The sequence below is a fragment of the Pyrus communis genome, chromosome 10 (assembly GCF_963583255.1).
Source record: "Pyrus communis chromosome 10, drPyrComm1.1, whole genome shotgun sequence".
NCBI classification, from domain to species: domain Eukaryota; kingdom Viridiplantae; phylum Streptophyta; class Magnoliopsida; order Rosales; family Rosaceae; genus Pyrus; species Pyrus communis.
This window is the reverse complement of record NC_084812.1, coordinates 7069985-7097232: the sequence shown is the minus strand read 5'-3', so window position 1 is coordinate 7097232 and position 27248 is coordinate 7069985. Positions and strand designations below refer to the sequence as shown.

The window sequence follows — 27248 nt, the reverse complement described above, 5'->3', positions numbered from 1 at the left end:
TTTCTAAATACGGTAAGTCTTCTCTTATTTTCATACAAAAGTATACTATAAATTCAAATTGCATTCAATTTTCAAATATAAATAAAATTGCATTTTTTGTCAGTTTTACAAGCATCACACCCGTCTCAAAGTACAAAGGTTGAAGTACAAGATTAAGGTAATATTTATTATTATTTAATTTTGTAAATATTGTTACAATTTGTTACCTCAAACTTGACAAATATATTTATCTTTCAGTATTCTACAAGTAACTGGAGTAAAAGTATTGCCATGAGAAAATTGTCAAACTTAAAGGTATTTAGGTTAAGTTGCTTACAATCTTTATAGTTGGGATTGTGCATTATAGTTAGACTTCTTATTTTATCATCATTGCTTGCAGATTAACCATGAAAATCTAAAGCATCAAGTGCAAGCAAATGGGTGGCAAGCATGGCTTTGATTTCACACGTAGGCGCTATGTTTACATATGTATATGTTGTCCATATTTTGCTTTGCTTCATATATTAGGAGTTCATCCCTAGCTAGACTATAACTTTGATTGAAAACTTATGAATCTGAAACATTTTGATTTAAGGACATTAAGTGTTGTCAATATGTATTTAGAAATCAAATTACATGTCATATTTTCATATTTTTTTATTTATAAATAGTATATGTTTCCCATTTTATCTTCGTTGTTGTTTTAAAGAAAAAATAGTAAAAAATGTATGAGAGATTACTCACATATGTGCAAATTGGATGAAATATATGCTCCTAAATTATTCAACAAATGTGGCAATATGACAATATAGCATGCGATAACACCATTATCATTTTGGAATGATGGGATGATTGTACGGTAACACCATTATCTCATCAACCTTTCTTCAACTCAAGCAATTGGAACTACGTAGTCTGGCCCATGCTCTAATGTTGAACATCTCAGTCCCAACCCAAAATGGCACACTCATAATTATGTACTCACTCCTCTAACTGCATCAACTATCCCATTCACACAACCATTGAACAAATGATCTGCCAACCTGCTCGAATGACGCCAAATATTGCCCATAATACCTTTTTGTCCACCATAATAAAAAAAATGTTGTTGTGCACCCTTTTAATATAGCCACTAATCCTCATGTTACAAAATATATTGATCATTTCATATTTTCTATACAACATTAAATAATTAAGCATATTTTTTTATTTTTTATATGAGAGTTTAAGGAACCTAACTCTTGATCTTCTTCTGTACAATATATAAGGGTAAAATGGTACTGATGGAGACAACAAAATTCTAACTAGACTGAGTAACTTAATTACCAAAGTCATAATAATGATCAAGCATAGCTCATTTCGTGAAATCAAATTCTATCGGCCAAAAAAAAAAAAAAAAAAGACACCATAATAATTAGCAAGCAAAAAAAGAAAAAGAAAAAAAAGGTGGATTGGTTAGTGTACAATTCATAAATTTCATTTTTGGGTACAATGGGCAGGTGCAAAAAGACTAAGTTAGATGATTGAACATAATAAAAAATTGAAAATAATAAGAAATTGTTGTGATGGACACAAACACAATTTATAAAATAATCACTTAAGAAATATAAGAATATCTAAAACAACACATCTTTGGGGTGCGTAGCGCCCGTGATGCAAAAATGCCTCTCGCACGCACGTTAGTACGTGCAGAGAGGCTAGTACAAATGAAAGAGAGAAGTTAGAGAGAAATGCGAAAAAGGGAGAGAGAGCACGGAAGTTTTTATTTTTTAAATTAAAGACGTGATGCGATGACAAATTTTTGGTATGTAAAATTACTTTAATTTCTATAATTTTTTTTTCTAATATTTTCTTTCAATTATGCATGGAAGGGTAATACTATTTTCTTTGATTTTTGGTTGAATGCTATTAATAAATAAGTACACAGGAATCACAACAATTAACTCAAAGAGGAAACCATCTAAACAAATGGAAAAGATCAAATGATTATCACTATGGAACAAACGTTTATTCTTTATTAAAAAAACGTAATATCAAGATGTCATTAGTAATGTGTTTATATCATCATTTTCATTGCCAACCAAATGTATCAACAAATTATCAATACATTTTCAACAATATTGACACAAAACTGAAAGAACTAACGTCCCACGTAAAGACTCCGACACAAAATCGATACAAAAAGTTCCGTGTTGTCATAGTAGACAATGCAGTTTAGGGGTTTCACTTATCTGCACTTTATGTGAACCAATGGATTAGCTAGGTCATGAGCACTGGAGTGACTTGCGACACTTCTTGGCGCTCCAAATCATTCTTGCTTTATCAAATAATAGTCATCCGATCTCAGAAAAGAAATCAATTAACTTAATGACTAAGTCCAAATAATCACGGAAAATGACTCGGCTTTCTATTCGACATGACACCCTCGACATTTCAATTGTCACTCTCTTATTATCTATCTCCTGACATCTATAATCTCTATATCGTGTTAGGAGAGAGATAGGAACAGATTTCTTTTTCGACATGACACCTTTTACATTTCAATCTTCACCCTCTCTTTCTATCTATCTCCTGACATCCTTCTATCTCTCTATCGTGTGAAGAGAGAGACAGGATATAGGATCTATGAAACTGGGGTATGGAAGTCTCTCCTATACTCAAAATCCCAAGGTTCGTTTTAACTTCCAATATCCACATAGTAACAGTTTCTCCTACCAGCTTCAATTAGGAAATATCGAGTTATTAAACAGAAACATAACCTACAAACTCAGAAAATGGAAGCTCGAGTACAATAGTCTTAGGTAAATGCATTGAATCATTCTTCATTGAATCCACGGTCAATGTAGGGCCGGTCCAAAGATTTTTGAGATCTGGGACGACGTCAAAAAATGTGCCCTCATTTCATATAAAAAAAATATTTATTTTCACACGTAAGACATCGATAAAATTATATTTAGAAAAATACTTCAAACTCAATAATTTAGAAACACGGAATAATTAATTTGTTTTGTATCAAGAGAAGGAAACTAAAAAACTTCGTGCTTACAAGTAGATAGATTATGAGTTTTGTTTTCCATGTGAACTTTTGAAGTGTTTTTGTATAAATCGTGAGTTATTTTTTCTTATTTACTAACCTCATCAATATAACACTAAAAAAATATTAATGTTTTTGAGTCTTTAAGGATATGTGTCACATCCCGGCCCGGTGCGGATGACGGCCAGCATACCTTGATCTCGGTCGGGGTGTGTCAATATGTATAAGTAATGAATGAACACTAAATTAAACCTTTTGATGACACGTAATATTATTTGCAAATTTAGTCTACGCATTACTCTTTGCTGAAGATTAGACTTGAATTGGAACAAATATTTAAAAATAGCAACCCACATAACTACTAGCTAATAAATAAATGGGATAACTTGATATAGATCCAATTTTGTGAGGCATTAGTAGAATTAGTCCAGTTCATTGAAATATGTCCAATAATTGAGATTCCATGTATATTTATTTGTGGTTTGTACCATATTTACCCCTTAGACTTTCAAATCGTAGTAAATACACAAAATTTCTTAATTATGAGATAATTTGTGGTTTAACTAATCCCTTAATTGTAGGATTAGTTATAGCCATATAATCACCTCAACCCCCAGTCCGTTTCATCCCTCCTTTTTTCCTTCTTCCAAACAATTCCCTCTATCAATCCTCTTCTTTTTTGTCTCTTCTTTTCATGGGTGATATTTTTGTGTTCTTCCCTCCAAATTCGTTCCTTTAATGGAGGTATATTATATCATATTTATATTTTTATGTTCCGCCATGTAGGTTCCCAGCATTTTTCTTCCAATACAATAGGTAGTTTATTTTTGTTTTGCGGGTAGATTATATCTGCTTTGTAGGTATAAACCATTTTCTTCCTATACAATAGGTAGGTAGTTACTAGATTATATCGGTCTTGTTTTCTTCATAAATATTAGGTAGTTACTAGATAATATTTTAGTTTGAGTATTTAAAAATTCAAAATTTAAAAACTGAATAAATGATAAAAAAAAATTAAAGAATTTAAGTATTTTTATCTGAAGGGGCAAAATTGATATCAAAATATGTAATTGGATAACTGGACTTGGTCCCAAAAACTATCCAAGTTTTTGGACCTAGATCCAAAAGCCCCTAAATAAATTAACAACCAAACAAAATTTTGTAAAAATTGAAAACAATGAACATGCACATAGCATTTCGAACTTAGGACCTCTCGTTAATTTTAAACAACAAAAACCATTGCTTCTAATTAAACTTCTTGATCATGTAGCTAAATTTTATAAATTTATATTGTTATGAAAAGAAATTTGTAAAAATTGGAATGTAAATAAGCACACATGGTGTTTTGAACCTAATACCTCCTCATTCATTTTAAACAATAAAATCATTAGTTCTAGTTAAATTTCTTTGTCACTAAACCAAATTTAATTAATTTATACTCTTATAAAAACATATATAAATATATCACCCTAATAATTTTGGTACCCCCAATTTTTTTGGGCCTTGGACGGTTGCTCTACCCGCTCTGGGCCTAGGTCAATATGGGGACCTGGCCCGAGCTATCTTTGGAAGAAGATGAATCATTGATGTCAAGGTGTCTTGCATTCCCATCTCCCAGTAAATCCTACCAGACCTACGACCAAGGGTCTGATCTAGCATCTCACCATGACTTGAAGACCTGCATCCTCAATTAGAGTCAATTACTCGAAAGAGATATCGAGGGAAGATGCGATACCACCTCTTGGGGAAGAGCAATTAATATTTCTTTTTCAATATTAATGAGAAAATACATAATAATATTTTCAATATTTATAAATGATAGAAAAGTAACAATTAGATAAACTTACATGGAGTTGTTCAGCCGTCTCATCCCTGGGTTAAAAGTAAACTTCTTCAAACATGTTGATCTCCGGAAACTTAGAATCCTCAAGAAGAAAAAAATTGTTAAGTAATTTGTTATTAATCCTAATAAAAATCAATATATATTAAATTTTAGAAATAATATACTTTTACCTCACGCCCATTCCTCTGGGTGCTCCACCAATCCCTTAGACCAACTTCAATGGTGGGCTAAAAGCCAATACCTCGCAAAATTTTCCCCCAAACCCACTCCAACACAAGGGGAAAATTTGGGTTAAATGCTAAATGCTAAACCAAGGCCAAAATTTTCCCCCAAAATTTAGCCCAGAAATCGGAGTGGACTTCACCCAATATTTATCGGAATTTAAATTTTTTTAGATTAAAATGTTCATAAAATTAATTTACGATAGTCTACATATTTATTTTATTAAAAAAAAAATTAATTTAACAAAAAAATAGCCTAAGTTCATTCTTTAATGATCCCGGACTAAAATTTTAGGCTAGAACAGTTGGAGTAGAAAAACTGTTTCTGGGCTAAAAGCTAAATTTTTCGAGCTAAAACATTTGGTTTTTAGCCCAACCATTGGAGATGATCTTAGGGTAGCCTTTTGCTAAAGCGGTCTCCATTTGAAAAATTCTCATAATGGTGATGAAGGTCGCTATTTCACTCGGCATACCGCTTTGTAAAAAGATTTTCAACATTACAGGTCAACTGCAAATATAAAAAAAAAAAAAAAAAAAAAAAGGAAAGGGATCCTACTAAATTATTAATATTAGTATACTTAATTATAAGAAGTACTATTAAACTTGGAAAGGGATCCTCTCCGGATCCCTTCCACCAAGTTCATTCATCCGAACCATTGAAATTTGATCTAACAACTACAAACAGAGAGCCACTTTAAAAGTTATAATAACTTTAGTCATTGGATCAAATTTTAAAATCTCGGATAAGTGGACTTTATGAACTTGATGGAAGGAATCCGGAGATGATCCCCCTCCATTAAACTTGACAATACTATTAAATTATTAGTAGTAGTTTTTTCCTTGACCAACCAACAACTAGATGTCTGAAATGATTGATACTTCAAATAAGTTGTCTGCTGCTCCATAAAAAACTTTTAAGCACAACCGCTAATTTCAGACTTACTTTTATTAAAAGCATATTGAATTTTTCGTTAAAAGTTAAATGCATCTTATAAGCGTTTTTTGAACCACAAAAACGCTTCCAAGTACTTTACAACTCCAAAACACTGACATTTTAGTCATACATTGTTGGAATTAATTTTGGTTATCTGAAAACGCTTCTAATGGTATTTCAAGCACATCCATATTCAATTGGTTAATAAGAGCCAATTCACTACCATTTGAAAATCATGTGGTAGGCTAGGTTGGGTCGTTGTAGGACTGGTTCAGTGGTTTATTTGGGCCCAAAATCGAGATTGGCCGAACCATATCCATCCCTAGACGTTATAATCACTGCTTCATTTATGAAAATTCTTATTTGCACATTTTTTTTCACGAGTGAACGGTTGAAATTAAATTTAATGACGTGTACTTAAATCTCAGCTTTTCTTTTCTGCGAAGCACAGGAGAGTAAGGCTCTAATTCTTTATAAGATACCAAAACTTCCACAATAATCCTCTGCTGGATAGCCTTTGCCACCATCCGCAAGCCATCCTTCGCAATCATGCGGGGATTCCTCCATTGGGAAACTTAAATTTGGAAAACATGATGGAACCATTGATATTTTGGACACCAAAACACACCGTCAAGTTTCCTGCCAAACATACGACGTGTAAGTTTACTTTACCATGATATCGTATCATTGACACGAAACACTACATCGATAATATTGTATTATTAATGTGAAAAGTCATAATGACAGTATACCAAAGCCACGGTGATGGAAGTCAAAAATTGGGGTTGTTTGGGTATCAAGATTATGTTTGTGATAACGAGAGTGAGGTTGGGACAACTTCCCAACCAGGCTGATTGTGATATGTGGGTCGGTAGGGTAAGCTGTAAGCAAAATAAGCTGTTTTTTCCTACTTTTCAATGATGCTTTCACGTTTGGATATTGAGAAAATTGGATTAAGCACAAAAGGAGTAAGCACCCAATCAACTTTCTGCTTTTGCTTTTGGAGGGACAAGTTGCTAAAAGATCGCACGTGAAACTATTCCAAGGGTATGCCGACTGCATTCTGATTCTTACTGGTAAAAGGAAAGCTTAAGCTTAGCTAGCTTGGAACGGCTGCTCCCAACATATATGGCTGTATCCCCTTGGAGAGAATCTAACATGCACCAGGGTCATAAAACTTGTCTCGTGATAAGAGAGAGATTTCTACGTTTAAGTAAAAATATTTACCTTTTTTATTCTTTTCACATATGTAAGAATCCTTACCGATTGTAAGATTAATAAGCGATTTTGTTATGTCGAGTTATGTGACCACCTGCCAAAAAAAAAAAAAAAAAAAAAAAACCATGGCCTATAATTTAGGTAGCTTAAAAAGTACGTATATACTGGCATGTTCAATATTTTTGCTCAACTCTAAAAATGTAGTACCCAGTAAAAAAAAAAAACCTAGTACCTCTATTAGTACTTGCTAGTTCCGTCATTGCATACGACACAACTAATTATACAATGCGCATTAGAATTATTATTCTCAGGATAAAATTTTGAGTGTAATCATTTCACTATATTCTTTTCTCTATCTCTGTCATTTAACAGACGGAATCATGGAACACTTACATAAGACAATCTCTCCGCCTCCCAATTCTAAAACCCTAATTTTTATTGTGTGTGTTGGAATTAGGTAACACGCATAATTTGCAAACGTTGTTTGTTGAGTATATAGATTCTATGCATTTAGTAGTCTCCAAAGTAACATAGACTTGTTTAGAAGTACATTAAAATAACTAGAAGTGATTTTGGTAAAATTAATTTTAAATTCCAAAAGCACTATATATGTGCACTTAAAATGTTTTTCTAGGATGCACTTAGTACTTCCTAAAACATTAGATTTTTATTAAGAATTAGTTTCAAAAATATTTTCACCAAAAAAAACTTTCGGTCGTTTTAAAAATACTTTCAACCGAGCTCATGCACATCGAAGAAACAAGTAATTTAAGCAAAAACATGAAAAATCCAATGAAGTTAATTACCTCCCATTGGGAATTACCTGATTTATCATTCGATATTTTGAATGAATTGATGCCTAATATTAAAATAGGTAGGTATTGATCGAGTAGTTGGACTATTGGATCCACAACTCACCAAAATTAGGGGAGGAGATACGATGACGTGGATTCATAAATCCCATATGAAGTTATTGTGAACATGCTCAATCATATTCATGGGTCTCACACTCCATGTTTCCAAATCCAACCCAATTATTGCACACCCCCACTCGTTTTTACTAATTTCTAAACTTATTCTGATTTGTCTTATAGATTTTTAATTTAGTTATTTAGTTTAGATAGACTTTCAATTTGATTATTATGGGCTCCTAATATAAAATGTAGCAATTTACTTACTATAATCAGACACGTCAATTTTTTCCGTCAAATTAATATTTTACATAGTATAAGTCACTACAAGAGTAGTAAATATAGTTATTCAAATTCTTAACCTTCCCGTGTTTACTAACACATAAAAGAATATACAAGTCAGGTCTTCATATTCATAATCAAATAGTCTCAAAATAAGAAATTTGATCACTTATTAAGGGATTAGTTGATTTGATTCTCATTCTTTATTTTCTTATGCTTAATTCGATACTAAATTAGGCTGCTCATTGTGTAGCTTAGCCGAACTCCTCATCTCCTTATTGTAAAAATATTGATGTACTTAGAAAAAAAAAAAGCCTTACTTAATTTAACATAATTTAATTGGGCTTAACAAAGATGACATTTTCAATATATTCAGTACTTGTTTAAACGTTTAAAAATGCTAAGAATAATTTAAAATGACGTTAAAAGGTTGGGAGTTATAGGTAATTAATCCTTATTATTTTTATTTCATTTAAAAAAAAATGTGATTTGAGCAAAAAACAAAAGTCCAAATTGTGAAGTAAAAAAAAAAAAAAAGGATAAACGGAAAGAATTGGACCGTTAACGGACACCAACCCATTCATCCCGCTCACTCACTCTCATCCCTCCCTCTTATCCTCCGTCTCTCAATTTTTATTTCATCTTTTTCTTCACGGGATTTAAAATCCCCCCAAATCCTTCCCTCCGAGGCGCCACGAGTTCCCTCTGCAACTCCCGTCTCCTCTGCCTACAACCAACGCCAACGCCGACGCCAAACCTCCCAAACCCAGCTTCTTCTCACTATTCACACACACCGCAAACCCAGCAAATCTCACTTTTGTACACTGCCCGCCCACGAAATGGCCGAAACGGAGTCGGAGGAGCGGATGATCTACCTGCACGGCGACCTCGACCTCACAATCTTCGAAGCCCGCCGCCTCCCCAACATGGACATGTTCTCCGAGCGCTTCCGCCGCTGCTTCACCGCCTGCGACACCATCAATATCTCCTCCACCCCCTCCGCCGAAGACGACGGCGGAGAACGCAAGCATCACGTTCCCCACCGAAAGATCATCACCAGCGACTCATACGTCACCGTTACGGTCCCCCAGACCACCGTCGCCCGGACACGTGTCATGAAGAACTCCCAGAACCCGCAGTGGAAGGAGCACTTCTTTGTCCCGCTGGCGCACCCTGCAATTAACCTCGAGTTTCACGTCAAAGATGACGACGTCTTTGGCGCTGAGATCATCGGAACCGCCAAGATCCCGGCGGAGAGAATCGCCACCGGAGAGCTCATCTCCGGGTGGTTCCCCATTTACGGATCCTCCGGGAAGCCCCCGAAACCCGACTCGGCGATCCGGCTCGAATTGCAGTTCACGCCGTTCGAGAAAAACCCAGTGTACAAGCAAGGCATAGCGGGGGATCCGGAGCACAAGGGCGTGCGTAACACGTACTTCCCGCTCCGGAAGGGAAGCTCCGTGAGGTTGTACCAAGACGCGCACTGCCCTGGAGGGCTGCGGGAGATTCGGTTGGACGGTGGGAAGGTGTACAAGGCGGAGAATACATGGGAGGACATTTGCTATGCGATTACGGAGGCGCATCACTTGGTTTACATTGTGGGTTGGTCGGTGTTTCACAAGGTGCGGCTGATTCGGGAGCCGAGCCGGCCGCTGCCGCGCGGCGGCGACCTGATGCTCGGCGATTTGCTCAAGTACAAGTCGGAGGAGGGCGTGAGGGTGTTGCTGTTGGTGTGGGACGATAAGTCCTCGCACGACAAGTTCGGCTTCAAAACGGTCACATTTCTAACCTGCATTGTAGTTGTGAATTGCCTTTTTCTGCTTATATAACTGATATGTTAATCTATACGTTATGTCTTTGATTGTGATATTCATGTGCAAATTGGATTATTTAATTTGATTTCGGGTAACGGGGTGTTAGAAGTGGTATTTAATTAGTTAAATCGGGAGGTTTCACACCTTCAAAACTTGCCTAGGAAGGTTGCCATCATCTCTGAACGTTTAAAGTGCATTGTGTAGTTGTGGAATGCTTGTGTTAGTTTGAATACGATGGTATGGAAATTGGGTCTTAATGTGAAGTTGGATTGGATGCAGGCAGGAATGATGGGGACGCATGATGAAGAAACCCGGAAGTTTTTCAAGCATTCATCTGTAAATTGTGTGCTGTCAACTCGCTATGCTAGCAGTAAGCTTAGCATTATAAAACAACAGGCAGGTTTCATTATGACATTTTGTAGTTTTGTTTATCGACATTTTTTTTTTATTTTGCTATGTGCTCATTTGTTTAATGGAATCTCCACGTTATGGATATCTCCTGTTTACTGACCATTCGGGTATAATTGGTTATAAGCTTCTTTGGTTTGAGAATAACTTTTTCATTGGAAGCCACTTACTGCTTTTATAGGAGATTTATTTTATTTCAGAATAGTTTATGGTCTACTTACGTTCTTTTATCTGAGGTGATCAACTTGCTGAATTTAACAAACATTGCATGGGTTTGTACAGGTTGTTGGAACCCTTTTCACCCACCATCAAAAATGTGTTCTTGTGGACACACAGGCTGATGGTAATAATCGGAAGATAACCGCATTTTTAGGAGGTCTTGATCTTTGTGATGGTCGTTATGACACACCCGAGCACAGACTGTTTCGTAATCTTGACACTGTATTTAAGGGTGATGTTCATCAACCTACTTTTCCTGTAAGTGATTTGTGATGGGGTTTTATTTTCTGCATTGCTTCATCCTCTGTTTTTTGTATATTATTTCAGCACCTGTCATGAATTTCTTATACTTTTCTTTCTTGCAGTTCATTTACAAGCATCCTTTGTATATGATATTATGTTTTTTCAACGACCACTCAAAATCCGTAACTGAAAATTCTATTGTGCAATTACAACGATAATAAAATGAGACTGCTGTAATGCATATCTTTCTGCATTTTTGTGTTTTATTCTTGTGATAGGCTGGAACCAAGGCTCCAAGACAACCATGGCATGACTTGCACTGTAGAGTTGATGGGCCTGCTGCATATGATGTTCTTATAAACTTTGAGCAACGTTGGAGGAAAGCAACGCGGTGGAAGGAGTTTGCACTACTGAGTAAGAAGGTTTCACATTGGCATGACGATGCATTGATAAAAATTGACCGCATCTCCTGGATACTAAGTCCTCCCCCATCTGGTTCAAAGGATAGTACAATTATTCCAGAAGACGAGCCTTCGTTGTGGGTTAGCGATGAAAAAGATCCTGAAAATTGGCATGTTCAGGTGGAGATGCAACTTTCTTGCCCTCCTTTCTGTTGTTTTCTGTTTCTTTTAATAATTTTACATAGGTGTGCATACACAGTACACACACAGATGTTCTATTGTTTCTGTAATAAAAAGGAAAATCAAGTTTGTTATTTTCTTCTTTATTTTGTAGATTTTCCGGTCCATTGACTCAGGATCACTGAAAGGATTTCCCAAAGCTGGCCGTGCTGCTGAGGCCAAGGTTTTTATTTGATTCCCCCTCTTGTCCGCCCTGTCTTCCTTTTTATACTTTTAAATGTACGGACTACATCTGATCATATCTCTTGATTGTAACTGCAGCATCTTATTTGCTCAAAGAATCTGGTAATAGATAAAAGCATTCAAACAGCTTACATCCAGGCAATCAGATCCGCCCAACACTTTATATATATCGAAAATCAGTATTTTCTTGGTTCATCATATGCATGGCCAGATTATAAAAATGCAGGTAAGATGACAGTGTGTAATGCTTGATTTCTAGGAATTATTGTTTATATTTTTGGGAGAAAAATTTGTAGTTTTGTAAAACAGTACAGTAGCTGGTTATTTCATGTGTGCATAGTTGCACTAGGAATTTATAATTCAAGCATTTTGTACATGAGAAGCAGCTCAATTTGCTGTCATATTATCCATAATTGACTAGAAATATTGAAATTTTGCATCTCCATTTTGTTTCATGGTGGTTTTACATGAAATATAGCCACAGTGACCCAATATTGTTGCACCTGCCACCTAACCAGTAACCACTTCGCTTATGTCAAATTCACCTTCTTCTATTTGCCAACATTTAAGAAAACATAGTGATTAATTGATGGTAAATATCTCTTTTCTTGTGATTCAAATTTATCTGAATATTTTCTCTGCAGGAGCTGATAATCTTATCCCAATGGAGTTGGCATTAAAAATTGTTAGCAAAATTAAAGCTAATGAGAGATTCACGGTGTATGTCGTTTTACCTTTGTGGCCTGAAGGTGATCCAAAAACTCTCGCAATGCAAGAAATTCTCTTCTGGCAGGTATGTGAATATCTATTATATAAATATACACGGAAAACACATGGTTGTTATTTGTTAAACAGGAATACTAAATTGGATGTTATGATCTTTTAATGAATATGATAAAGAACGATGGACTTTTTGCTTCAATGTCATTGATTCTATTTGCTAGCAGCTTGAATATACGCCGCTCTATGTTGCCTTGTTGAGAATCAATGAGAATTTGTTCATGGAAATTATTGGCTCAGAATTATTTATGTAATGTTGTTCACAACAGTGTTGGTATCTAATCTTAGATGTCTATGATAAGGGACTTGAGAAGTGCATAAGAAATAAGAACCGAAAGGATACATGAAAGTTTCTTTCTGACTTGTCTATGTTTGCATTTTGCAGAGGCAGACAATGCAAGCAATGTATAGTACTGTTGCAGAGGCACTGAAATCGGCACAGATTCAGGGCTCACATCCTCAAGATTACCTAAGTTTCTATTGCCTTGGTAACCGGGAAGCACTTCCTGAGGATACTGCAAATGACGATGCGTCTTCGGTAATTATTCGAAAATAGTTGTCATCTGCACCACTTTAACAGTCTAACTCACTGAATTCTAGCTTCTTTGGTTGATCCAAGTTAAATTGTGGTACCTTGATCCCTATGGCTAATAACAAAAAAACGAAATGGTTACTAAATGGGTTCGAAGGTTATTGTCAAAATCTGTCACCTGTACATTGTATTTTGGAATGGATAAGATATCTTCTTCAGTTAGATATTTACTTTAATTTATTATCTGCGACAAACTCTTTAGATGTTCTTCATAATGAATTTTACTCTCAGGTTTCCGATTCACACAAAAATCGGCGGTTTATGATTTATGTTCATGCCAAGGGTATGGTCGTAGATGACGAGTACGTAATATTGGGATCTGCCAATATCAACCAAAGATCAATGGCTGGTACAAAGGACACTGAGATAGCTATGGGTGCGTATCAACCCCATTACACATGGGCTGCGAGGAAGAAACATCCGCTCGGTCAGGTCTGTAGCTTTCTGTACTTCTCTCTTGCTTTTTGCAACTTATAATTTTAGGATTCTTTCTTGGCTGAGTCTGAGGAGGATACTTATCGAACAATGGCCCACTACCTTTAGCGTCCATGAGACTCAACTAGCACTAGATGTCGTAATTGTTGTTGTTTTGGCGTAGAGTAGCGGTTCCTTCTTGCCCCTTTATTCCATTATTTTCAAAGAACGAGTTAAATTGCATTTTAAGCTAATTATCTTACAAGTTCAGAACTTCTTCTTGTCTCCAAATATTCTGATGGCATATAACGGAAGGAAATAGTGAAATACATGCTTTAATGAGGACTTCCAATCTTCCGTTCATGCAGATATATGGATATCGAATGTCACTTTGGGCCGAGCATCTTGATGCGTTGTATCCATGCTTCGAAGAGCCTGAGAGTTTGGAATGTATGAGGAAAGTAAATGAGGTTGCAGACAATAACTGGAAGAGATTCACATCTCCAGAGTTTACACTACTGCAGGGTCACCTTATGAAGTATCCTATCCACGTAGATGTTGATGGGACGGTCGGCCCCCTGCCGGGACATGAAAACTTCCCTGATGTTGGTGGTAAGGTACTTGGATCTCATTCCGTCAAAATTCCTGATATGCTCACGACATAATCTCTAGACACTCTTATGTTCATACGTGATTCGCGCAATAAAATTCGAAGCGAAACGTCGCTTCGTCTTTGAGTTAACAGATGAAAATAGTGGGTGTTCTTTGTTGTTGATTAGGTTTTGTAAATTCGTACTGTGAAATGATGACGCTTTGTGAATTTGTGTCAAATGAATGTTGGCTTGGACTACATATTAGGAAGGGGATTTTACTTCAATCTATCGTATCTGTGTACGGAATTTCGACGGTGTGACTGGTGAAGGAGCATTAATTTTCTTTTTTCTGTAGCAGTTATTTTTTATTTACTTTTTTGTTGTATAATTATATTCACTTATATCAGTACTAATTTCTGAAGTTGAAAATGAATTAATTTGAATTTTAAAATTTGAAAATAAAAATTTTCAAATTATATTTTTAACGATATTCCTAACGATTATAAGACATTGTGTTGCATTCGTTGACCAATTGACCTAACTCATACCGAACGTTTATTCCACAATCCAAAAATTTATCCTTCAATCATGTTTTCGATTTACCCAATTCATGAAAACTATTAATTTGTAGGATAATTGATAAGTTGGGCATTCTCGACTCATCAGATGAAACCGGTGGCTTTTTTGTCACGATCGGCTATAGTTAAAGTTTCATTAAAAAGCGTTTTCACAGGGTAGAACCTCCTCAAGAATATAAGGTTTTCATGAGGATTATGATCTGGTGGTATTCATCTTCGCTTGGAAGTGAAAGGTTTTATGTTTGAATCTTGTGGATGACGAATTTGATACCAAATTAGGTTGCCCATTGTATGTCTTAATCGAATTTCTCCCCCTTCTAATATAAAAATATCGATGTATTAAAAAAAAAAATCATTATGTTTTGGTCTCAAAAACTCGTTATGTTTCTTTAATATAAAGAAAAATCACACCCAATAAACATGTGCCTCGCCGTGTGGGATCGTGTCTCGAACAGATATAAATGTAATTTCCGGTCCAGCGCTTTCCCTTCCAAGAAAGCTCATTGACCCCAAACCCTAATTCCCTCGATTCTTCTCTCTCTCTTCTTTCTCTCTCTAGATCTCTTCGCCTTTGCCCTCTGAAAATGGTAATCTCTCTAAACATTTTCTGCAGCTGTTGCATGCTCGATAAAAGTTCAAAATTTTAACGCGATTTTTATTTTTTAATATTTTTGTGCAGGCGGATTCTCCACGCAAAAAGTAAGCCCTAAAATCCCAATTCCTCTTTTCGATTTCTGGTTCCGAATTGCACCCTGACATGTTTTTTGACAGAAAGAATTGCACTTTAACATGATAGATGCATTGAGGCTTTCGATCTGTTGGAATTTATGTTTACTGTTTTTTGGGTGATGGGAACAATTTTTTGATATGTTTGTCCGTTTGACCGGTTGCCTTTCATTTTCGTGAATTTTGTGTCGAATTTGATGCTTTAAGGCCCCTTCCTAGGTACATATAAGAAAGGAAACACACAAATTCCATGTTTTAGGAGCTTCAATCTTACCTGAAAGTTTTAGAAATACAGTTGATAGATATGCGGGAGCGAATGTGGCGCATGTTAGAAAATCATATGGCTGTGCTTTAGTCTATGAAAGATATTTCTATGGGAAATTTGAGGGTTTGTTTCGGATATCATCTAATGGCCCAACCGTTCTTACACAAGAGCGTTTGTGTTCACCGTCTAGGTGCTGTAATTTTAGCATAGTTGTTTGTAATTCGCTACTAGACTTGGAAGTTTTGACTTTTGAATTATATTGATTTATAGAATGAAGTGACCTGAGAGTTTTATGCTCTTTGATGATTAGTTACTTTTTCCGTTTTGTTCACCAGAATATTATAAATATGGCCCGTATAGTGGGGCGAAATGCCCAATTATGAATTGTTACACTATTGAATCAGGGAAGCTCTAGTTATGCAGGGGCTCATATGATTCCATTTCGATTAGTTTGTTGTACGATCCACGTGGCTTGCTTTTCTTGCTTGGAACATTCTAGGGTCTGTTAAAACCACACTATAGGCAAACGTTTTTTTGTATGGTATATTGGCTTTGAGTTTGTGGTCTTCATTATGTAGATTCACTATGCAGACTGCAGAGGGGTTCAAATCAGATTATCAATGGTTAGTTTTTATTTATTTGATGATTCTCATATATTTTATGTCATGCTTATGGATAAATCAGGTATTCTCGATCCCCTTCTCCATGGAGAGCTCAGTCCAGGTCCAGGTCTAGGTCTAGGTCTTGGTCTAGGCCTCGATCAAGGTCGAGATCATGGTCTAGGCCACCAAGGCAGAGGTCTCGCTCTAGAAGTCGTGGCAGGTTGATGTTCATCTTTGGCTTAAATGAATTTTTCACTATATTACTGATTGAATTTAATAACTTTTAACTTCCATGTGCGACTTATATTTCTGATACATGGTTGACATCTTTTGGTGCAGATCAAGGTCCAGAAGTCCTGGCAGGTTGGTGTACGTTTTGGTTTTGGTTTTGAGTAGTATACATGTTTTTAAAGTTGAATCTTGTCATACCTTCTTTCAATTTATGGCAATGATATTTTTCTGTGCTGGCCACATGGTCTGAAGGTGCTGCTAGTGCTCAACTCAGTTGTTTTTTTGTGTGGTAGGTCTGCTGCTATAAATCCTGGAAATACACTGTATGTTACTGGCCTATCTACAAGGGTCTCAGAGAAGGATGTTGAAAGGCACTTTTCAAAGGAGGGAAAGGTGCTTCTATTTTATTGTTTATTTATTTATTTTAAATTTACTTGTTTTAAAACATTTTACTAAAACTTGGTTTAATGACAAATTGTTTTCATTTATAATTCGTTTTTGTTTTTCATTCTCAGGTGGCTTCATGCTTTCTTGTTATGGAACCTAGGACTCGGATTTCTCGTGGTTTTGCCTTTGTTACAATGGACTCTTTTGAAGATGCTGAACGCTGCATTAAACATCTCAACCAGTCAGTTCTGGAAGGTCGATACATAACTGTTGAGAGGGTAATGTGATTTTAATATGGTGATAAACTTTAAACCATTTGGTTGGTTTTTCTTTTTCTTGACTTGGAAGTTTTCTGGTTATATTCAGAAGTCATTGCGTCAGCTATGTTGGCAGCAATCACAGATGATGAGTTTATCCACGTCAACTTTAGTGAAACAGCTTGATCAATGGCAAGCTTAAACAGCATTTCAAATGCGCCTGATCAACTAAACATAGCAACTATATTCCAACAACTATACAACTTCAGCATTCACTTTCAATTTTCAACCCTCAACCCTCAACTAATCCACGGACATTACGAACAACTTTCTAATCAGGCTTTTATGGTATTTCATAACTGGCATTTGTTTTATGGACGCTAATCGTATCACATGTGTGCCTGGATATTTTGTGATTGTTTCTGCATCCAGATTGATCACTTCATTTCGATAAAAAATGAGGTTTCTTTGTGGATTATTATTTCTGTTGTTTTTCTAACTTTGTTTATGATTCTCTTTTTTCATTTTGAGATTCTGTACTGGATGTTTCAGTAATTGAGGATTTATAATTATTTCAGTCTCGGAGGAAGCGACCAAGAACGCCAACACCTGGGCATTATCTTGGGCTGAAAAATACTAGAGACCATGGTATGTTTGATATGCCTTTCATAATAAGGTATCTGTTCCCTTTCTGTGATTTGTTTGCCCTTCTCTCATTTTTGAATACCTGCATGTTTGAAAGGCTACCGAGGTGACCGTGGTCGAGATCGTGAACGTGAACGTGATCGCGGTAGGTACCGTGGGGGCTCAGGTCGTGATGACTATGGATATCGGAGGTCACCAAGGCGCTCACCCTATAGAGGTGGCCGCGATTATTCTCCTAGGGGCGGCTCACCTTATGGCGGAAGATCAAGAAGAGAGAGGTCTTATTCTCCATATGGCAGCCCGGAGAGGAAGTATGCCCGCGGCTCCAGATGAGTACATGTGCTGTATCTCCCGTCCGTCAAGAGTGACTAATCTGGAAACATGATGTAGCATTGTATTGATCTGTGTCTTGGAGTCTGATGTTTGTCTTGTTTCGTTTTCCCGTGTTTTTTTACCGAGTTGTAGGATTGCTGGTTCTTTACTTTGGATATGGGATTGAAATAATATGTGGCTTGTATTCGTCGATTTTGAGTGATAAATCACACCGCACTCGCAGATACTCCAACAAAATTAATGATTTGTTAATCTTTTAGTTCTTACATTTAAAGGTTGTGAATAATGTTGTGAAAATGAGGATATGTGCTATATTTAGAATAGTGGTCGGGGCTTTTGAGTACGTATTTAGTGCAACGCCCTATGGAACAATGAAGTAATGTATTCATACGAACTTTGGCCCTCAGCAACTCAAATAAATAAATAAATAAACTTGTGTTATAAATAGGTAAAAATTAGAAATAATCTTTGCTAAGGACGTGAACAAAGCAAGTGCAAAATATTACATTGTTTTGTTGTAATTATAACCAAAATGATTGTAGATAAAAAGGGGAAGAGATGGATACTGATATTATTACTTCCAGTTCTTTTCTCTTTTAGTTGTGCATTGATCACTCACAAAGTGCTCTATTTATAGAGCCACATCCGTAGGTTTACAAAGAATGAAAATCACATCCATGACAAACCAAACAATTATCCGTAATAAACCACTTTTGAAAAAGCACAACACAACAAACTATTTCCTACTATTCCCATGTGAGCATTCAATCATCCTCACAATTTTTATTATGTTATATAAAAAGACAAAAGTTAGAGAAATAACTTTTACTAAGGATATTACAAAATATTACACAAAATGATTGCAGATAAGAGAGAAATAAGAGGATATTGAAAATATTCTAACTTTTCTTTCTTTATCTTGTTGTTATTATATTGTTGTTCTTGTTTGTTGAACACTTGTAATGCTCTATTTATAGAGCAACTATCTTGGAAACAAACATATTACACTATTAAGCATATGAAATGTTTACTGTATGCATGTGAGCATACATACCCACTATTTACAACACTCCCCCTTGGATGCTCATATATCAATCATCAGTTGCCTCGTTAAAACCTTGCTTGGAAAAACCCAGTGGGAAAAAACCATAACGAAGGAAAAAGTATACACTTTTACCCGGATTGTTGATATGGTGTTAAGCATGCTTATGTTGCCTTGTTAAAACCTTGATAGGAAAAACCTAGTAGGAAAAATCATAATCGAAGGAAAAAGAGTACAACTTGTATGTATTATGGATGCTCCCCCTGAATTGTATTTGCCCTTGATTCTGCATTCTTCAAATTTGTAAGCCAACGTAATCCAATTCCCTGCACTAACTTCTGAAATGTGCACTTTGGTAGAGATTTGGTAAACAAGTCTACCAAATTTTCATTGGAACGGATTTGTCTGACCTCAATCACTTTGGCCTTCTGAAGCTCATGTGCACTGAAAAATCTTAGAGATATGTGTTTAGTTTTATCACTATTGATAAATCCTTCCTTAATTTGGGCAACACGGGCTGCATTATCTTCATGGATGACAGTTGGATTGTCTGTCTTTAAAGGTAGACCACATGAATTCCGGATGTGATGGATCATTGATCTTAACCAAGAACATTCACGACTTACTTCATGTAAAGAAATTATTTCCGTGTGATTGGAAGATGTAGCAACTAATGTTTGTTTTGTTGATCGTCATGAAATTGCAGTATCTCCATTAGTGAACACATATCCATTTTGTGAGCATGCTTTATGCGGATCAGAGAGGAAACCAGCATCTGCATATCCAACAAGAATATGATCATTTGTGGATTTCTCTGAGTAGAAGAGACTCATGTCTGTTGTTCCACGAAGGTATCGCAATACATCTTTGATTCCCTTCCAATGAAGAATTGTTGGAGCAGAGCTATACCTTACTAACAAGTTGACTGATAATGCCATATTTGGTCTAGTACATTATGCTAAATACAATAAAGTACTTATTGCACTCAAATATGGTACTTCTGGACCAATGACCAATTCATCATCTTCCTTTGGACGAAATGGATATTTCTTAATGTCCAAAGAATGAACGACCATTGGGGTGCTAAGTGGATAAGCTTTGTCCATACCAAATTGTTTCATTATTTTTTCAATGAAATCGGATTGATGGACCAAAATTCCATTAACACAATGCTGGATCTGCAGGCCAAGACAATATTTTGTTTTCCCAATGTCTTTCATTTCAAATTCGCTTTTCAGATATTCAACAGTTTTATTGAGCTTTTCAGGGGTTTCAACGAGGTTCATATCATCGACATATACTGCTACTATAGCAAATTCAGTATTTGATTTCTTAATGAACACACAAAGGTAGATGACATCGTTAGAATATCCTTCTTTAATCAAATACTCACTGAGACGATTATACCACATTCGTCTAAATTGTTTCAGCCCATATAATGATCGCCTTAATTTGATTGACAATATACCTCGTGGTTTGTTAGTTGCTTCAAGCAACTTAAGTCCTTCTGGGACTTTCATATATATGCCAGTATCTAATTCTCTATATAGATACGCAGAGATGACATTCATAAGTCGCATGTCAAGTTTTTTTGAAACCACCAAAATTATTAAGTAACGGAACGTAATTGCGTCGATTACAGGAGAGTATGTATCTTCATAATCAATTCCAGGTCTTTGTGAAAAACCTTGTGCAACGAGTCGTGCTTTATATATTGCAATCTCGCTTTTCTCGTTGCATTTCCTTGTGAATACCCATTTGTAACCCACGGGGTTTACACCAAGCGGGGTTTGGATTACCAGTCCAAAAACACTTCGCATTTCCAAGGAATTTAATTCTGCCTGGATTGCATCTTTCCACTTAGGCCAATCTTGTCTCTGTTTGAATATGAACGATCATTTTCACTTCATTTTCACATTGAATGCTTCGCGGATCAAAAAGAGACAAAGTGGGAACAATCTATGTCAGCTCTTGCCGTTCTTCTGGAACGGTCTTTTTTCTCCCTAACAACAGGAAAACTGTTTCATAAAAATAACAATCAGCAAAACGAGCTGTAAACATATCGCCTGTCCAGGGTTCCAAATATCTAATGATAGATGGTGAATCAAAACCCACATAAATTCCCAGTCTACGCTGAAGTCCCATTTTAGTACGTTGTGGTTGTGCAACAGACATATAAACAACACAACCAAAAACTAGTTGATGTGAAATGTTTGGTTGATGTCCAAACACAAATTGTATTGATGAATATTGGTGGTTGGCTATGGGTCTTAATCTAACCAATGATGTAGCATGTAAGATGACATGTTCCCATGCAGAGACTGACAATTTCGTTTTCATGAGCAGAGTGCGGGCTATTAATTGAAGCCGCTTGATAAATGCCTCTGCAAAACCATTTTGAGTATGGACAAAAGGAACATGGTGTTCAACATCAATGCCCACTGCCATCCAGTAATCATCAAAGGTTTGAGACGTAAATTCACCAGCGTTATCAAGTTGGATTGACTTAATAGGATGATCTGAGAACTGTACTCGCAACTTAATTATTTGAGTAAGAAGTCTCGCAAAAACTACATTTCGAGTAGACAATAGGCAAACATGTGACCATCGATTAGATGCATCAACCAGAACCATAAAATATCGAAATGGTCGACAATGTGGTTGAATAGGCCTACAGATATCCCTTGAATTCTTTGCAAAAATAATGGGATTCAACATCAACCTTTAGTTGTGATGGTCTAGTTACTAACTTCCCTCGAGGACAAGCCTTGCAAGGGATATCATTTGAGGTAGTGATGTATCTGCTCAATAATGGATGTCCATTAGAATTGGTAATGATTCTACGCATCATGGTGGATCCCGGATGACCCAGATGGTCATGCCAAAGTATGTAAACTTTTGAATTTATGAACTTCTAGTTCATGAAAGCATGTACCTCAATTGTCTTTATGTATGTATAATACAATTCACTCGATAAATCATGCAACTTCTCAAATATACGCTTCTGGGTATCATTAAAGGTAATGCATAAATATTCCACATTTTCTGCACTTTTCGTTTCAATGTGGTATCCATTTAGAAGTATGTCTTTAAAACTCAACAAATTTCGAGTGGATTGAGTAGCGTACAACGCATAATGGTATGAACAATATTGTTCCATTTGATAACATAATCTGGGTTTTTCCTGAGCCTTCAATTACATCTGATTGCCTTGATATTATTGTTACTTTTACTTTTGCAAGTACCAAGTTCGAGAAATACTTTTGATTGAATGCGTGGTTGCGCAGTCTGCAAGACAAAAATCTCCGCCATTGCTCTTGTTTTGAGAATAACCATAATTTTTATCTATGTTCTCTGAGTAAAGAAATTATAGTTAAAAAACAGTTTATTCATACTGGAATACTACTTTCATTAAATTGAAAATGCGAGCATTAAACCACAAGTACAAGAGTACATTAAACATAAATGATTCAATCGGACCCTAAACTTCATTTCCTCTTTCAGTAATAAAGTCTGGAACATCCAGGTGGGTTGCTGTCCTGATAAATTAGACACTGGATCAGGTATTTCCATTGGTTGAGCCTGGTCGGAGAAATTGGTCTCGACACCCTTCTCCTTGAGAGAGGTTTGATATAGATCCACCAGATGTTTTGGGGTACGACAGGTACGCACCCAATGCCCATTGCCACCACACCTATGACAAGCTCTTTCAGGATTTCTAGAAGTGTTCATATGAGCTTTGTCTTTCTGGCGATTTGCATTCTTAAAGCTTGGACATATATTATGCATTAGAACCTGGTTGTGAAACTGGACACCATGGTTCTTACCTTTCCCATTCCACTGGCCTCGTTTATGGCCATGTCCTCGTTTATAATTATTGCCATGAGAGGATGTGGTATTTTTTTCAAGAGAAACAGTATTCATTTCTGGGAATGGTGCAAATCTAGTAGGGTATGACTGATGATTCTTCATCAGAAGCTCATTGTTTTGCTCGGCTACAAGGAGTACAGATATCAGTTGGTTGTACTCAATAAAACCTCTTTCTCTATACTGCTACTGTAGGAGCACGTTGGAGACATGAAATGTGCTGAAAGTCTTTTCAAGCATATCTTCCTCAATTATTGTTTCTCCATAGAACTTCAACTAGGAACTAATTCTGAACATTGCAGAATTGTATTCAGTCACTGTCTTGAAATCTTGAATCCTTAGGTGAGCCCGCTCATAACGAGCCATTGCAAGAATCACCGTTTTCTGGTAATTATATCTATTTTTCAGTGCCTTCCACAGGGTTAATGGATCTTCAAATATAAGGTATTCGCTCTTCAGTCCCTCATCAAGGTGGTGACGAATAAAGATCATAGCCTTCGCCCAATCTTGAGAGGATGCACTGGTATCCTCCTTGATGATATTCCCAAGATTTCCTGCCTCCAGATGGATCTTGGCATCCATGACCCAGGTAAGATAGTTCTTTCCAGTAATATCCAGGGCAACAAAATCAAGTTTTGCCAAGTTCGTCATTTTCTTTTCTGAAAGAAAAATGAGGTGTGTAAGAACTTGTAATAATATGTATTCTAAAGAAATATATTGTTAGAACTTCTGGTTCTTACAAATTTTGATCTTTAGACCAAAATGATAAGTACTCGAAATTTCAAGCTTGAGATTTATATGATTAATGAGAATGACGATTGTACCGCACCATTCTCATCTAAACAAATATAGGATGAGCTATTATTTCGCACCACTTTAAACAACAGAAAAATTTAAATATGTAGAGCAGGGTGGATGATTATACCGCACCACCTAAAATTGCAATAAAATTTAAATATGCATAGCAGAATGTGTGATTATTCCACATCACCTAAAATTGCAATAAAATTTAAATATGTAGAACAGGGTGGGTGATTATTTCACACCACCTGAAATTGCAATAAAATTAAATAGCAGACAAATTTAAATATGCAGGATAGGGTGAGCGATTATACCGCTCCACCTAAAATTTGCAGTAAAATTAAATCTACAGTCCAAGATATGCAATGATACCGCACCATTTTGGATTGCATAAAAAAACATTGGGTTAGTAGTCAAGAGTTACATCAAACAAGAAATCAAAAATATAAGTAACTGATAGGTTGAGAACTAAAAGTAAATATGGTGCAAACAGTTCTTCGCGATGGTATATCTAGCAATTGAGGAAGAAGAAGAGCAATAAAAACCTTAGAGTAAACATTTTTTTTTCTTTCAGCAGAGAGAAATGAGAAAATATTTTAGGTTTAGAGAGTCGTACTAATAACGTGTTATATAAAAAGGCAAAAGTTAAAGAAATAACCTTTGTTAAGGATAAAAGCGAGGCTATTACAAAATATTACACAAAATGATTACAGATAAAAGAGAAATAAGATGATACTGAAAATATTCTAACTTTTTTTTTTTTTTTTTATCTTATTGTTCTTGTTTTTGAACACTTGTAATGCTCTATTTATAGAGCAACTATCTTAGAAACAAACAAATTACACTATTAAGCATATAAAATGTTTACTGTATGCATGGGGGCATACATACTCATTATTTACAATATATTACAACTTATTCATTTATGTTACTTCTTAATACACGTGCATCACTATAGAATCTCATATCTTAGAAAACCTAAATTTTTTTTAACTAAACTTTGACCTTAAATAGTTACAATAACACTTAATTTACTTGTAATAACACTTGAGTAATAATGGCGTAGAAAGACTTTCATTTGAATAAGAAGAATGTAGAAACACTTGCACCATTGCAAAAGCACTTGACAAAAATCCTTAATTAAATAATACATGAAATTGCAACATAAATGTTGAGGAAAAAATGAATGTTAAGTTTATATAAACTCTTAAAATAAGTAATATTGTGAAATTAGTATGAATGCCCACATAAAATAAGAAGTCTTATATGCTTAAAGATGAAAAATGAAAAAAATAAAATTCAAAATTATATAATTGAAATAGTAGAAGTTTGCGTCTTATTGGTTTAAATTGTAAATTTCTACATACATTAAAAGAAATGTTAGTACAAAAAGATGAAAAATTGAAATTTGTTGTAATCTTATAAGTCATTCAATGTGTGGATGGTCAACCCACTACAACTCTACATGTTTGTCCACTAATCCACTTGCTGGCTCATCTTTCCATATAAAATCACACACAAAAACACAAACCCTTACAATTGAAAAGAAAGAAGGAAGAAGAGAGGAAGAAGAGAGAAGCCACAAAGCTCACGGCAGAGAGAAGAAAAATAGAGGAGAGAATAGAGAGAATTATCTTTGTAATCTTATTATCAGATTATAAATGAAAGCATCATTGCTGCTCCGAGGACATACTTCAGTCACATTGATTATAGAGGAACCTTGTAAATTTTGTGTCTTGTTTATTTATTCCACTGCACACACCGTGAATTTTACAACACGATATCAGCATGAGAAGCTCTCGTGTCAGTGAAAAACACAAAGCCATAAATCCTATTCACCTATGTTGCCTGAAATCTCACAGATAAGAAAATCTTTTTATTTCATCATAAAATCTTTGTACTACTGATTTCTCTGAAGCAAATATATATATGTTGTTGTATGACTGTATATTACCCTTTCCAGAAATAAAAGAGTACATACTCAAAATTCGTAAAAAATCTGACAGTTATGTAAACAGCCTCGGAATTCCAACTTGTAGACCTCGAATTGAAATACTTTCTTCTTCAAAGTTGTTCATCCGCCCAATACCTACAACATATCAAATTTTTAGAAAATTCCAACGGTAAGATCATCGCAGATGTCTGAAATACCAAACCAGTTTCCAATTTTCGCAGAAAATTGTACATGCATCTTATGAGTACCAAAACTCCATTTCGGTAGCTCAAATCAAAATTGTTTCGTCACGAAAGTTGTTCGGTATCCTCTTATCCATATCATACTAAAATTTGAACTAAATATAACGGTTTAATCTTCTCATAAGTTACAGACACTTTTGACTCCAAAAATTATGGGAACCATTTTGATTTTTTCGAAACTCACCAGAGGAGGAACACCAATTGGAAATTAGTGTCAGTATTATTTCCTGGATAACTAAAATGACTTCGAATTGTAAAATAATAATAAAAGTAAAAGGGATGAAATAAAAGAAAATGGCAGACCAAGAAAAAGAAAAAGCAAAAGATGAGGACTTAATCATTGCATTTTCTGTGTTGACATATTTATGTGTATGGTGTTGATTTGAAGGGAATTGAATTGAGGAGGAATTAGATTGATGAGGAAACAAAATTATATTATTGTTAAAATTGTTTACTAAGCTAAACTGGAATCAAAATACAAATGATATTGATTCCATATATATTGTTTACTAGTTCACTGGAATCGAAATTAAAACTAGCTTGATTACTAAAATGTCCTTGTTGAAAATAATTTATTTTTATACTATAATTATTGAAAATTAAGTTTATCTATATAAAATTAAACTTATCTTTACAAACTTGATCTTTTCTCCCTCCCATCCTCTCGTCCCCATCTTTCTTCACCGACTTCTAGAGCACTCCCAGTCTCCCACGCCTCTTTGTTTAAATAGTGGTAAATTTCTTGTAGCAAGAGTCACACTTGAGGGGCAAGAGAGGCAACAATTAGCAGAGGAGCAAGCCCGGGCAGCCACCCTTACATCTGTAAAGCAAGAATTGGAGGAAAAGCTTGCAGCTTTGTCTAGAAAGGCTTTAGGTACCAAAACCATCCAAATGTACATTTCTACACCATAAAGAATTTCAGAAAATCTCCTTTCAGATGTTCAAGTTATAAAAAAGAGAGGACTTTAGGCCTTGCTGCCTTTTTCTTCACCCAGCTCGCATAGCCCTT

At 35.5% G+C, this 27248-nt stretch overlaps 2 protein-coding genes across 2 annotated transcripts; both read left to right on the top strand.

Moving 5' to 3' along the window:
• Positions 1-8997: 8997 nt before the first annotated feature.
• On the top strand, positions 8998-14663 carry LOC137746898 (phospholipase D delta-like). The gene is made up of 10 exons (XM_068486915.1): positions 8998-10197; positions 10516-10632; positions 10927-11121; positions 11385-11687; positions 11842-11910; positions 12009-12156; positions 12575-12723; positions 13096-13248; positions 13534-13734; positions 14085-14663. The coding sequence occupies exons 1-10, from the start codon at positions 9262-9264 to the stop codon at positions 14379-14381; spliced, it is 2568 nt and encodes an 855-aa protein (XP_068343016.1). The 5' UTR covers positions 8998-9261; the 3' UTR covers positions 14382-14663.
• A 685-nt stretch (positions 14664-15348) lies between these two features.
• LOC137747233 (serine/arginine-rich splicing factor SR45a-like) lies at positions 15349-18656 on the top strand. Its single transcript, XM_068487303.1, has 8 exons — positions 15349-15474; positions 15567-15586; positions 16563-16700; positions 16820-16843; positions 17005-17104; positions 17227-17376; positions 17934-18003; positions 18098-18656. The coding sequence occupies exons 1-8, from the start codon at positions 15472-15474 to the stop codon at positions 18331-18333; spliced, it is 741 nt and encodes a 246-aa protein (XP_068343404.1). The 5' UTR covers positions 15349-15471; the 3' UTR covers positions 18334-18656.
• The last annotated feature ends 8592 nt before the right edge of the window (positions 18657-27248 follow it).

Excerpts from the sequence above, each read along its gene's own strand:
- LOC137747233 (XM_068487303.1), top strand. Across the intron at positions 15,587-16,562 it reads GCGGATTCTCCACGCAAAAA|GTATTCTCGATCCCCTTCTC; the intron begins GTAAGCCCTAAA and ends TGGATAAATCAG. Across the intron at positions 16,701-16,819 it reads CGCTCTAGAAGTCGTGGCAG|ATCAAGGTCCAGAAGTCCTG; the intron begins GTTGATGTTCAT and ends CTTTTGGTGCAG.
- LOC137746898 (XM_068486915.1), top strand. The coding sequence starts at position 9,262 with ATGGCCGAAACGGAGTCGGAGGAGCGGATGATCTACCTGCACGGCGAC. Across the intron at positions 10,198-10,515 it reads ACAAGTTCGGCTTCAAAACG|GCAGGAATGATGGGGACGCA; the intron begins GTCACATTTCTA and ends GATTGGATGCAG. Across the intron at positions 11,911-12,008 it reads GCCGTGCTGCTGAGGCCAAG|CATCTTATTTGCTCAAAGAA; the intron begins GTTTTTATTTGA and ends TTGTAACTGCAG.